This window comes from Talpa europaea (assembly GCF_964194135.1).
Source record: "Talpa europaea genome assembly, chromosome: 12".
NCBI classification, from domain to species: Eukaryota; Metazoa; Chordata; class Mammalia; order Eulipotyphla; family Talpidae; genus Talpa; species Talpa europaea.
In genome coordinates this window covers 23,489,581-23,504,765 of record NC_140079.1, presented here as the reverse complement: position 1 = coordinate 23,504,765, position 15,185 = coordinate 23,489,581, and the positions used below count along the sequence as shown (strand labels likewise).

The 15,185-nt window shown below is 38.7% G+C and overlaps 1 protein-coding gene across 1 annotated transcript; it reads left to right on the top strand.

Moving 5' to 3' along the window:
- Positions 1-5,120: 5,120 nt before the first annotated feature.
- On the top strand, positions 5,121-6,056 carry LOC311182124 (putative olfactory receptor 10D4; the record flags this gene model as incomplete). Its single annotated transcript, XM_084250724.1, has 1 exon — positions 5,121-6,056. One exon carries the CDS (start codon positions 5,121-5,123, stop codon positions 6,054-6,056), a length of 936 nt encoding a protein of 311 aa, XP_084106850.1.
- Positions 6,057-15,185: the final 9,129 nt, after the last annotated feature.

The window sequence follows — 15,185 nt, the reverse complement described above, 5'->3', positions numbered from 1 at the left end:
TCTGTAAGTAACTACAATATTATTGTCAGTGCCTTTATCTTGCTTAAGGAAATCCAAGGGGCAGAGTTAACAGCTGGAGACAGATTTCTTATTCCTATTTTCAGTAGCCAATTTTACATGGTTGATGGTATTAAGCATCTGTGCTAATCAGGGAGAATCCTTCAAAGTCCACCACCTCTGTATCAAATCTTTCATTTTTCTTGCTTCTCCGAAAGCAATAGTTACCCTCTTCTGCTGTGAACATTTCAGTTCCTCCATGTTGCTAAAAATAGTATTAATTAACATTCATAGAACCTGATTTGTTTTCCAGGCACTATGATGAACAATTTGGATACCATCTTATTGACTCTAACATCATTCCCATAAAGTTGAGTTTCCATATTGTAGGAAGGAATTTTCAGGATTACAGACGTCAAATAATGCACCTAAGATACATATAATGTAGCAGACCAAACTTGCAACTCAGCTCCAGTAACACTAAAATCTCTTTTCTTAATTTCTCTACAACATGACTGCCCTAAGAGGCCTGCTTAGCAATATATTCATCATTTGTACCTCTCTCCAGAGCTCATGATCTATAGAGGGTTTTCAATAAATTACTGGTAAAACATGGTGTACTATAGATTATATTTGAATATTGACTATACTGTGATCTCTATTTACTTATAATCCCTTCCACCTACATATAGAAGTATCTTACCCATTATAACATATCTAACTATGATATAGCCAGGGCTAGACCTAAGCCCTCTTAACTCCTTGTCATGGTTTTCCTTTCCTCCCACATTGCTAATATCCAAAATTACTCCCTAGTGTAAAAGGATGGGGCAAACCTTCCTGTCCAGTGTCGTTTGAAGAGAAAATGGTCTAATCATGTAGCTCAATTACCACATGCTTTTGAACACACACCAAGTTATGTTTTCTAATTTGACCTTCAATTTATTGGTGGTACAATTTATTGATGATCCCACAGACACAGCAGCCCATAGTTTTCTTGACATTTTGTGATTTGTGGCTTTTATGTTCCATTTTTACTCTCCAATGCTCATATTCTACTTGCAACCATTAAAACAAGTAAAAATCAAAAGTAAATGTCTGCCTTTACCAAAGACAAAAAAGGACAAAATCCACCTACAATCTCAGTAGCATTTATCTAACCTAAAAACTATCTTTTCTCCTTTTCTCATAACCAAGTATCTCAAAATTCTACAGCCTGGTGATCTCCCTTAACTGTCACTCTGATTATTAGCCTCTCTCAGCACTACTACCTGAACTGTCTCTTCCTATGTCCCTTCCCCCACAATATACTCAATACAATCCTCCTTAAAACTCACCTAAAGTTTCTCAAAGTTCCTAACAGAGAGCATATTCGTTAAAAGGACCAACCAGACCATGATTAACTTGCTTTTCTGCCTCTCAAGGTTTATCTCAGTCCTCTTCCTCGCTTTGCTCCTGTTCATCAAACATACTTCCAAAGCCTCTGTATGTGCTCTTGTCTGTCAAGAATGTTCTTTGTCTTACCTTTCTTGGAACTCTTGCTCTTCAGATCTCCATTGACACATTTCAAGGGAAGTCCCGGACTTTCAAGGACCACCACCTAGTGATACAAATCATGATACAAATAGGTATTGACATGAAAAGAAAAACCCAGGATACAAGTACTTTGCTGTTACAACTACTCAGGTATAGTTGCATATAGAGACTATATAGAGAGAATATATGTGTGTGTGTGTGTGTGTGTGTGTGTGTGTGTGTGTGTATAAAGAAAACTGAGCTTTTCTTCCTAGCATTTGCTACATAAACATATACATATGATATATAGATACATATATATTAGATTTGAGTAATGTTTTTATTACTGGACTGTGAATTATTTGGGAGAAGTCAAGACTAATTCCTATTCACCAGAACATAGTTTCCATACCACAGCAGCTGCTAACACATTTTTGAGGAATGAAAAAGTGACCTCAGAAACATCCACATTATTGACACCACTTTCTCTCCTCTTTTTAGCATTTTGCTTGCCTGTTCTTAGCTTCTTATCCAGTTTAGGCCTTTTGACTATTATTATAACTAGTACTAAATTCCTCCTTTTCTTCCCACCCATTCTCCTGTGAACCCCTTTTATGTAATGAATACATATAATTTTCTAAGAGGGCAGGTTCTAAGAGTCCTTACCACACAGAGAAAATTAGAGAAAAGAAAATGGTCACTCTGTGAGATGCTGGATATGTTATTCAGCACAATTCATCATGTACGCATATATCAAAACACCCCACTGTACAATTTATATAGAGTATTTGTCAATTTATATCTCAAAAGCCAAAATAAATGAAAGTTGCTTTCACATGTTTAATTTCAAGGTCAAGAATATTAATATTTTAGTTTTGTATTACGGCATTAAATACTGCAACCAAACAAGTGCTTCAAAATAATAACTTATTCTATTAAAAGGTAAATTGAGTTCTTGTTTTAAAATGCATATAAAGTGTAATGTGCAATTATACCTTTGTTGCTTAGAATAATTCTGGTACATCTTTATACTTTGAGGAACTTATAAATGAAAATAACAAGATGTTCTGTTATTCTTTATTCTGCAATTGTTATCACTGAAAGCAGTGACTGGACTTTAAAGCTTGTGGAACATTTGTGTTTTTAGTGGCCATGATATTAATTTAGCATGTACCCTGTTGATTTTAAACATTTCATTTGCAATTTTCAAATAGTCTTAAAAGGCTAGGTTGCAACAAAAACATTATTTGCTTTTTAAATAAAAATTCCAGATGACTTTGTAACAATGATATACTAAACACTCCTTAAACATTGAAACTTGATGATCAAAAACTTTATTACCAAGAAGAGGCCAGATCCCAGCTTATTCCAGAATAAACTCCATAATTTGGAGGCATTTGTTTAAGTCCTTTGATTCTTACTTTTCTAATATGTAGACTTCATCAGAGTTTTATGAGGTATAAATAAGACCATAACACTCTTTTTCTCTCCAATAAACTAAAATTTTTGAGCACAGGGCCTATATCTGACCACCTCCACCCAAAACTATTTGGGCCAAGAAAGATCTGGCAAATGATTAATGTCCTGACTAAGATAATTAGTACTCAGGACTTGCTGGTATAAATGAATCTATGAATGCAGTAATAAATGAACAAATGCATTCAATGAGGAATTTACACCCTGCCTCCCCCAATTATTTATTGTGTGTGCAAGACATTTAACTTAGGAAGTGTGAGCAGATGCTAAGTAAAATAATATGGACACCTGAAGTGACAGCTTAAAATTCTTTTTGTGCCCTCAGCATGTTTCTTCCCCCTAGCAATAGACCTTTTCCCTGCCCTTTGGTCAACTGCCCATCTCCAACCCACTGTACTCTGTACCCGGGCACAGAATAAGCATATGACCCAGCTAAGAAAATCAGATTTTAACCTGGAGCTGAGGCGCACATCAGCAAAGAGCAGCTGAGGCTGAATCATCTGATGGCAGTGTCGTGAGCCTGCTCAGGACCCTGGAGCTGCCCTAGTTCCAGAATCTTCCATAGGCCTGATACTTTCATCAATTATCTGTGCTACCCCAGTTACTATTGTTGGCAATAAATCAACCCTATTATCGCAGTGTAGTAAATAGCATGACAATTTTTTTTTATAAAATAACACATATGAAAAACCAGTAAATATAAAAATAAACCAAAAATATGTGACATATTTTTCACATTATTATTCCACTGAATTATATTTTACAAAAGAAACTAACAGATTTAATCTCTAATCAGGTCTCTCTCTCTCTCATTCATTTCTAAGGTCCAATTATACCAAGTAGTTAATTGTTCCCTTGCTCAGCACAGTCCCTGACTTGGGGGACTAATACCCAAAGGAAAACCAAGATTATTTAAAATCTGTGTTTGCAGTTCTGGAGCTGGGGGTGAATTTACTATAAAGAAATTGAAGCACATTTGTATTTGAAAGTGATTGAAAAACAGAACTCAGGATATCAACCTGCAGACTACAAACTGATGGGGATTTAGACAGAAGAGCGCCCCTTCCTCCTGGAGAACAAAAAGGAAATAACACCCCGTAACATCAGCCAAATATGTTCCTGGTTTGCCTTGTAAGTGTCCGAATTCAGTCCTTCACCTTTTCAATTGAGATAACATTGGTTGACAACATGATATGTGATTATTCAAAGACATAGGATCACACCTCCTCTGATGCATCCCCATCATCATCATTATCCCCCCTGTCAGGTAGCCTCAAGGCCTTCACTATTTTATTTTGTCTCTCATGAGATCCCCCCCATAGATAGATAGATAGATAGTATAGATATATAATACACACACAAGATTAAGAGATGGATAGGGTCTTATCTTAGACAGTAGGATTCATGGGTTGAGCTGTAATTTAAAGGTCTTATTGTTGTAGAAGTTAGAATGAGTTGAAAAAAGATATCCCAGGATATTTCAAAACATGGACATTGGAAGAAGCATCTACTATCCCTTCTCCTGTGTCTTCTACTGCCATAAAATTAAGATATTGCTTAGAAAATTGTTAGACAATTGTAGACATTAGAGAACTGAAAGGGAGGTTACAAGTTACTCACTGTTTGAAATCTGAGCACACAAGCCCTGTTAAAGTAATTTTATGTTCACTAAGAGCGGCCTAAGCCTCTTCTTTCAGCTAGTTTCTCATGATTGACCTTTATACCTAGGAAGCCAATGTGGGAAAGATGCTGGATCCTTTGTATGTATGGCTTAGATGATCACAAATGATTTTTGGAGCGTTAACATTACTGAACTGTCTTTGATGAATATAGGAAACTGTTACAAAGACATTGTGTCCCTATATTTGTCCCTTTTAGTATCAGAAAGTAGCTTCTGGAATGAATGTGATTTAACAGTGTCTATGAAGAATGTGAGGAGACAGGTCCTATAAAGGTTGTTGGTGAAATTATTATATCCAGTAAGGAGAGAAGCGGGTAGATCAAGACAATTCCTCCAGGAAGCATTAATCTGCAAATATCTAAGGCAGTTGCTGCTTTTCCACCTCACTGATTTAAGCAGCTAACCACAATTCTTTTTCACAGATACGCAAGAGTTAGTTCTTCCATTAAAAATGAGAAATCACACCATGGTGACTGAATTCATCCTGCTGGGCATCCCTGAGACAGAGGGCCTCGAGACTGTGCTTTTCTTCTTGTTTCTCTTAGTATATTTATGTATACTCTTGGGAAATGTGCTCATTCTTACAGCTATCATCTCCTCCTCCCAGCTTCACACCCCCATGTATTTTTTCTTGGGAAACCTCTCCATGTTTGACCTGGGGTTCTCTTCAACAACTGCTCCCAAGATGCTATTATACCTCTCCGGGCAGAGTCAAGGAATCTCTTACCAGGGCTGTGCCACCCAGCTCTTCTTCTACCACTTCCTGGGCTGCACGGAGTGTTTTCTGTACACTGTAATGGCCTACGACCGCTTTGTTGCCATATGTCACCCTCTGCGGTACATGGTCATCATGAACCACAGAGTCTGTGCCATCTTGGCCACAGGGACATGGGTGGGGGGCTGTGTCCATGCCATTATCCTCACCTCCCTCACCTTCCAGTTACCCTACTGTGGCTCAAACAAGGTGGGCTACTACTTTTGTGACATTCCTGCTGTCTTATCTCTAGCCTGCACAGACACGTCTCTAGCCCAGAGGGTAGGTTTCACAAATGTTGGTCTTTTATCTCTCATTTGTTTTTCTCTGATCCTTGTTTCTTACACTTGCATTGGCATCTCCATATCAAAAATTCGCTCTGCAGAGGGCAGGCAGCGAGCGTTCTCCACCTGCAGTGCTCACATCACTGCCATTCTTTGTGCTTATGGGCCAGTGATCATTATCTATCTACAGCCCAATCCCAGTGCCTTGTTGGGAGCTATAATTCAGATATTGAATAATCTTGTAACCCCCATGTTGAACCCACTGATATACAGCCTGAGGAATAAGGATGTAAAATCAGCTTTGAGGAATGTCCTCCACAAGAGGGACTTTGCTCTGGAAAATAAATGAGAAAATCTACAGCTTTGCTGGGTGAAATCTGACTTTCCATTTAAGACATTAGTCCCTAAGAGAATCAGCTTTAGTTTGTCAAAGATAGTAAAAACAAAACAAAGCCAATCAAGTTTAAGTATATCGCTCATGTCTTTTTCCAAGTATATTACCCATGTCTTTTTTTTTTTAAGTATATTGCACATGGATCTATCTTTGAATGGTACAAAAGGCATGTGAAAGTTTTCAGTTAAATACAGGCAGTAATAAAAAACTGGCATCTCTGTAGAAAATGCTTCTTTCTCATAATTACATCTATATAATTTTTTTAAAGATTTATTTATTGATTGATTTATACATACAAGCACTGTGTACAGTCAGAAGCGCAGGAGAGTGAGAGAATTCACCAGAGCCAGAGCGGGGAGCAGAGCAGGCAGAAGGACCGAAGTACACTGCTGAGGGGAGCAGCAGGCGGCAGGAGGGGTCTGCGCGCCATGTGGGACCCTCCTTCGGTGGCCAGGGAACAGCTGGGGATTGAACCGGCGCTGCAGAGGCTGTGGGCTGCAGAGGCTGCGGGCAGCTTCGCAACCGCTGCGCCTCCTGGGAGGCCCTATATAATTTTTTATCCCTTCAATCTATGGTCTATAATACTAAGGGAAAAAATAGGTCTATTTATGGAAACTACATTAAATTTTGTAACTATTCTCATTTTTCTTCCCCTGGTGTTTTCCTTTCTATGGTTTACCTACCAGTTGTTTATGGCTTTTCCTATATGATACATTATATCCTTTTTGAAAAGCAGCAGAGAATACATTAAAACCAAAAACATAATAAAGCTGTATTTTAAAAATGAAATAGCATTTTTCATATTGGAGTGATTTTTACCTTCCTGCTCTTGCCTTCAGTTCCTATCTATTAATGCAGATGATTTAAAATCAGTTCTCCAGTGGAAATTATAGGCATCACACTGAGCGTGGAATGAGCTATCCAAAAATATTAAATGGCCTCCAGTGACTACAGGAGCCATGACCCATACTTTGTGGTTACCTTAGAAGAATCTCTAATGTACCTTTCATACAATCAGGTAGTCAGGCTAGAAATCAAAAGGACTTTAGTCCAAAATCAGACAAACTTAGTTACAGTAAATGTCCTTCCAGAAAAGCAACAATTGAGTTTAAATATTAAACTTGTCTAATGTTAAAGGGTAAAATCTAAATAATGGCTTGATTTTCGTTTATCAACTTCAGTCCACAAAATGAATAACTTCCATTATAGCAAGGCTGTTATTTCCGCAATTCTGTTATCTGGGAAACACAATAGTCATTCCAGCTCTCTAAGCCCTGCATGATGCTGCCAACTGCAGTGCCCATGCACATCTGTCTTCCTCTGGACGCCAAGGACTCACAGTAATCTCTTTCCAGTTTCCTAAATGCAAACACCTGTGTTTTCTTCTCTACCTCCCTCTTTGGCAGGCAAATGCCAGACACTTGGCAAGGATGCCAGTGAACCAAATAACGGGATTTATTGATTTTAAGCAGATATAAAACAGCTGGTATAATCATGATATACTACAGAGACATCAGCAGCTTTTCTCAAGACAGAAGATACAAGGTTCCTGGACCTAAATCACACCATGGACGATAGGGTGTTGTTCATGATAACATAGGAATGAGTAAGTTTACCATCGGATGCGTCACTAACTCACTTAGACCTGGATTAATGAAAACTAGAACATAAGGCTAGACCATCACTGTGTGTATATGCTACTAACTACCTCAAAGTAGAGGTGCTTGGGACAGAGACACCCCATCAACCTCAGTATTGTACAAGTACTCAGATGATTATAGTTAGGGGACAAGATGAGCTTAGATCATTACAAAGTCCTCAACCATGCTCTCAGACTCTGCAACCCAGGGAGTCTCCTGTGAGTACTCTAATGACCTAGATGCTGAAGAGTTAGGAGAGGAGGCCATTCTCATAATGCTTAGCAGTTCACACCACAAATTACATTATTTATCTCACTCAGCACTCAGTCTTAATCTACACTTTTACACCACCTGATGCTGTTTTAGAATTTCACATTTTCTACCAATAAAATTGTCCTGTGAATACACCTAACTACAGATCCTGAAGTCAAATAGCCTGGGGCTAGAAGACTTTTCAAACATGGTGGCTTTTCCCATTAACATTCAAATATTAAATCTTAATAGTTTGCTACTTGTGAGCACACGATATGAAATAGCTTTATGTAAAACTCATTCAAGTGAGCAAAAACCAAATAAATGGCAAACCCCTAGTAGTTCGAGAACATTTATAGGGAGTAGGTACTGAGAAGCATGAGAGAGAGAATGTACAATACAGAGCAAATCACCTTTGTAGTCTGAAGGAGCTTTGGCTGGGGAGGATGCAAAAGCCATAAACATCACTTAGAGGGTCATAAATGCAGGCTGCACCAATTATCACTTAGAATGACTGTACTCTGAACTTCACTCATGATTGTTGTGCCAGAAACACAAATCTCAAAAGAAATGGAAATTAATAGGTTAAGCATACACTGGATTATGTACTATTAGTACTAGATTATGCTATTAGTCAACATAGATTAACTGACCACTTATTGTGTTCAATAGAAGTTGTAGAGTATGTAGAAAGTGAGTAAAATGAACTTAAACCCTATCATTAAGAAATTTCATCAAATGAAAGTCAAGTACTATATAAAACCAGGAAACTATGATGTCACCACAGTAAATTTCTGAATATTGCAAAAAACCAGAAATATCTAAAACTCCAAAGAGAAGAAGTATCTATAGGTGAATTCTTTCCCAGGATGTGGCAGTCTAATACCATTCCTCAATCCCTCAATAGGATATTCTTACATTTAAATTTTAAATCCAAATTCATGGGCTCTGGGCAACTGATGCTGAATGACCACCACATTGACATCAAGCTGTCCCCTTTCTCTCACAATTTTTTTGGTATCAGATGTATTTATTTATGCATACAAGAGCTGGGTTACAGGCCAGAGATGCAGGGGGGTGAGAGGATTCACCAGAGACAGCGCAGGGGATAGAACAGGCAGACTGACTGAAATACACTGCTGAGGGGAGCAGCAGGTGAGCCAGGAGAGGTCTGCTGCACTATGTGGGTTTCTCTCTGGCCAGCTGGGGATCAAACTCATGCTGCAGAGGCTGTGGATTGCTTGATAGTGTGGTGCTCAACCCCTTGTGCCACCAGGGAGGCCCTCTCTCACATTTTTGTCTACACTCCCAGCCCTCAGAACCAATAGGTCTCTCTCACAGGTTTTGCCTGGAACAGCACTTGGTTTGATATTATATCATGTACCAGATCCTAAGAATATTATTCTGTTTAAGATATTACTAGATGACTAGGACTTGCTTCTTTTGTCAATATTTCAGATACTGGTTTTATAAAAACATCTTTCCATGGGGAAAGTAGACATTAATGAAGAGACTCTACATTAAAGCAACACAAATTTGGTAGTACTAAAGGATGCTCATCCCATTCCATCAGGAAAGAGGCCCAAAATTAGAAAGCGACCATGGCCACAAATACGGCACCTCAACCTTATAATGAGATGAATATGAAATGGAGGGAATAATTCTGAACATTTGATTCTTCAAAGTTTAATAACAAAAGGGTATTTTATATTTATACTTATATTCTGAAATTTTAATAAGGCACTTCATGTTCGGACTTGATATTCTTATGTAATTTAATTTTGTTAGCATACTATTTATATTTTTTGCTATTGTGGGTGCTCATTTTACAGCTCCTTCCATTGATTTATATTAAAAAACGTGGCTAGACATAATTTGCAATGAGGAATGGATTAGAGAATGTATTTTTGACTGGGTACAGTGTGTCCTTGATATTAAATCAATTTCTGTTCTGGAGACCAGTGGATGATTCAGGCAGCACTCCCTGGGTTGCCTGGCAACCAGCTGGCTGAAGTGGCCTGCAGCTTCCCCCCACAGAAACCTGGAGGTCAAGTCAAGATGTGATTTCAAGGTTTAGAGGGAGAGAGATAGGACATTCTCTTGCAGTTTTAATCCAGCTTTATTAGTAATAAAACCGACATTGTATTTGAACCCTCAGCTGAATCCTTACATTTATTCCTCAGTTCTTAGTAATCAGAAATGAGTAAGTGGGAAAAAGGATGACTGATTACACTTCCTCAATACACATTATTAGCTCTTCAGTTTGATATGATACTTCACACTTCCAAGTTGCTTACAGATGAAATGATGCTTTTATGAAATATGGTTCAATAAGTTTATTTAAAATTCTTCTTAACCTCAGCCTAATATGTATAAAGAAGACATCACAAATACTCTCCAAGGGCACATCAAACTAAGCTTTACAGTGATCACAGGAAAAGGGAGTAATTCAGTCTTTTTCAGTGATTAAGGTGCCTTGCAAGAGAAATCACAATATACTCAAGTGCCTGGGTCAGAAACTAAGAGCACACCTTCACTGTTTCACATTCCCGCTCAACAATTTGCTCCACCAACCTATTTCTCAACTATTTTTTCCCTATTTGTCATCCATTCTCCTTCCAAATTGCCACCATCTCATTCATATCTTGATCACACCCAGATGGCCTTTTAAATGGAACCTGGCTGCTTCTCCAGCCTGAGGCCAACCCCCTGTACTGATACGTTTTAGGGCGCCCACTAATCACATTACTCACCAAGGAGCTCTACTCAGACTGCCATACAAAGTACAACCTTCACAGCACATCATTTGACCTTCCACATTCTGACTCCCGCAGACCTTTCCACCATGGTAGGCACCATGCTGAGTTGTGGTTTTCTCAAATACTCTGTGCCCAGTAACATTTGATAGGCCACTTCTAGACCTTTCAATCTAGCCTCCTTTTAAATATTCTCATTCATGATGCCAACCTGAAAGAAGTTGATTTCTCCTACATATTTCTCTAGTGCGTATGCAAATGAGACAGATTCCCTTCAGCAACATAGTAAGAAATACACACCTGAGTTGAATTCCCAGAAATACTGTATTTGCTGTGTGACACTGGGCCTACTATTTAAACTTCCTGGGCTTTAGTTTCCTCTCCTTCAGTTCTGAATAACACCTCTTTCATATGGATATTACAGCATTAGATAATACTCATTAATCACCTATCATAACTTTGGCTCATAGAGCTAAAGCAGTAAATTTTAATTATTCCTTGCTCTACCTTGGCTTTAACGGTTCCTTGATGCAATTCTAAATTTTAAGCACCTGGCACAAAGCCTTCTCATAGTAGATATTCAATAAATGCTCTATAAAGTAATGAAATACATCATTAATATATTTATAAATCTGTTTCATTTAAATATTTATGGATCAACTATGACGCTCAAGGAATTAATGTGTGTGGCTTCAGATATACAAACTTAAAGTTAGCCTTGGAGAAACAAAAGACTTCATGTGAAATGATTGTAACTGTCATATTTAACACACAAAAACTAAATAGTTGTGACCACAATCATGGCCTCCAACTAAAACTCATCTTACAAAGAAATCCTTATTAGTCTGCATCCCAGAATTAAGTGTTTTTTTATTACCAAAGTCTACAATAAGGACTACTTAATTTTCCCTCAACAAGAGTGATGACTAAGAAAAACAAATCGCCAAAGGAAGATCACAGCCATGTTTATTAAAATTATTATATAGTTGAAGAGCTCTGTTTCTTCCAAAGTAAAAGTCAAACTGGGATGTCGATCAAAATTAGAATGTGATGATATATGAGAGAATTTTATGCTTCATGAATCCTATTAATTACACTTTTCAGCCTTATCTCATATGAGGACAGTGTCTATGTGTCCTCTGTCATATGTAGTCTGTATGTACTATGCGTGTGTTGGCTTTGAAGGATCCTTCCTCACCTTCCATGCTCCCTGTAATGAGATGAATCAGAGACAGGATAAAATGAATGTCTTGTCCCTAAGTGAGTATTTTTTTTTTCTTACCATCAGAAAGGCATATAGTCTTAATGGTATCAGACAAGCATGGAGATTCCAGTGACTGGGAGAAAAGGCAGAAGCTACTGGGGCAAACTCCTCTCCAGCCAGAGAAAAGGAAATTCAGCCCTTGTCGCCATGGGATCTTCATCACAGGTTGCCTTTCATTTTTGTGGTGGTTTCTTTCACTAAGATTTTAGTTTGATGTTGTCTCTTGTGTTTATTTATGTTTGTGTTTCCCTGAATGTTGAGATGAATCGTCAAATACATCTTAGAGGGCTAATGTCCTGGAGTGTGTCATCAATGTTTTCTTCTATGTCTTTTTTGGTGCTGGGTCATCTGTCCAAGTATTCAGTTCATTTTGCATTAATTTTTGTGTATGGAGTTAAATAATGTCACACAGTTGACATGAAGAATATATAAAATGGGTCATAAAAGACACATGTTTCTAGGGTGACCTGTGTGATGTTATAAGGACTTTCAGAGCAACCACCATCTAGTTGTTACATTTCTCTGCTATATAATAACATAATCAATGTGATCCAGTACTATCCTGTATCCCCATCTGGATCCAAGCATGGCTTGCTATATGTCCTTTTAAAATTACTTAAAAGCCTTATGGAATTAGCATGTTCTGTCCCTTCATTACCAACTTTCAAAAGTGGGAGCAAGCATACCTCTGAAGGGTTCACATAATTTAGCAAGGATATCCTTGTTGGTGGAGCTGTAATTAAGCCCACGTGCTCAGACACTTGCCCCTCAGAAGCCCATCTGACATAGGAGCTGGGGTTAGGAAAACCAGGTTTTATCCAGGAAACAGGTATTTCCGGGAGATGGCGAGCTCACGCCCTCAAAAACCTTCTCCCCTCTTGGACCATAGCATAGGATTTTTCTAAGTAGCTGAAAAAGGGGTCTCCCTCATGGTCCAAGGGGTTAAGACACAACCTATGAAGCTCGCGGCAGCCACTGCAGCACGAGTTCGATCCCCAGCCAGGGATCTCCCACATGGCGCAGCAGACCTCTCCTGACTCGCCCGCTGCTCCCCTCAGCAGTGTATTTCAGTGGATCTGCCTGTTCTGTTCCCCACTCTGTCTCTGGTGAATCCTCTCACCCCCCACATCTCTTGCCTGTATTCCAATTCTTGTATGTATAAATAAATCTTTAAAAAAAAAAAGTAGCTGAAAAAAACAAAACTGAGTTTGGCTACTTGCCTCTGGGCACTCCAGGCATCTAGTTCTGGTCCTCTTTCCACAAGTGCTTGAGTTTTACTCAAGACCTTTTAGCACAATTGCTGTATTTGTGGCCAAAGAATACTACCCTAAAGGTTACTGTAATGGCTATCGGAGATGCAGGAACCTCCCTGGGCATATTTTATTAATTTTTGTTTGTTTGTTCTTTTCAAATTCAGAACCTTCACACTTTTTCCTCTCACTTTGTGCAAATAAGTGTGGACCATGGGGCCCGGCAGGCATGCCTGAGCTGTTTTATGAACTCCACCTAAAAGTGCATTCCTGCTTGTGTCCTGCTTCCCTTTCCTGCACCCGTGTGCAAAGCCTGAAGAGCTGGGGACAGCTCATTCCCCCTCTCCCCTCCAGGGACAGCCAAGTGGAGAGGGAAATGGTCTCTGGAGGGGAATAGATATGAGGGCTAGAGGTTGAGATGATCAGAGGCCCAGGACCCAGCTCAGCAGCAGGAAGGACACACAGCAAGGGCCAGCTGAGAAGATAACCCAGTGAGGGTGTAAGGGAGCTGGCAGGGCAGGAAGTGAGGCTCTCACCAAAGGAGCAAGAGCTACAATATTTATTAATATATATTTTACATCATTGTTCTTTTTTTTTTTTAAACAGTGTTTGCTTTTTTTCCTCAGGTGTAATTCCCATAGAATTTCTACCACCAGTTCACCAGTGCACCATCACCATAGTCCCTTGTGCTCTTCCTGCCCTTGTTTTAATCCCACTCCATGACCCTCCCCTGCAGAATGTCTGATTTATAGTTGTCTGGTTTTTGTTTTGTTGTGTTTTTTATTATTTTTTCCCCTGATCCCTTATTTGGTTCCCCTATATTCCTCCTATAAATGAAACCATCTGATATTTTCTTTTTCCTTCTAACTTAATTCACTGAACATAATCCCTTAAGAACTTCAAGATTAGAACACACATTTTTCTTCCCCCCTCCTTATCACCCTAGTCAAATGATTGTCAGCCAACTTAGTAGCAACTAGATGGCCTCCGCTGAAGAAAGGGTGAAAAATCAGACACTGTCAATGACAGTTTTTGAGTCACAGCAGCAAATCACAAAAAAAAAAAATATAAAAAAATAAACCCTCTTAATCATTTTAGTGAAATCTACATAGGGACAAAATAAGCACAGATGGTCAGAAGTGAAAACTTAGATAATCATAAGTGACATTAAAGGCACCAAGAGTTCTCAGAGATGAATGATACAAAGGGAAAGTGAAATATCTGGTCAAATAGTGACTATTGCAATGCAATCCACTTCATCTTATCTCTTTCCTCCACACACAGATTATCTCCCAGCTATGTGATACAGCACAGTTGCTATGGTTTCCAAAAGCTGCTTCAGGGGACCCACACAGGCTCCAGCTCAATAGTACTAGCCTGTATCCAAATCTTGATTCAAATTTAAAATTAATCATTTTAAGGGGGCTTGCTACATGCCCTTTTACAATTACTTAAAAGCCTTATGAAATCAGCCTGCTCTGTCTGCTCTTCGTTACCAACTCTTCTCAGCTCTCCCCATCTAAGTTTTATTCTTTCAGGCAGAGGATGTGAATAGATATCCCTTTCCTTTCCCATCACAAAATATTCAGATTCAGTATAAATTTTATCAAAGTTTATGTTAAGGATTATTATTAATATCCAGTAGCTAGGAAATTTCCTCCTTTATTTACTTTTGTTCAAACTAAAACTTGGTATCAATTTATCATCACAGGGTTTCTAGGCTAAAATTAAGCCCTGGGCTACTTGATAAACCTGACTAAGCCTCTTTTTACAGTGAAGAAAATGTCCCAATTATTTTCTCTGGAAGCAAGTAGGGGAAATAATCAGGATATGGGCTGATGTAGACACTTATATTAGCATCAGAGTGACTCTTGTATTTTGTGATCTCAATGAGGGGGTCAGTGATCTTTGCCAGCCTTATT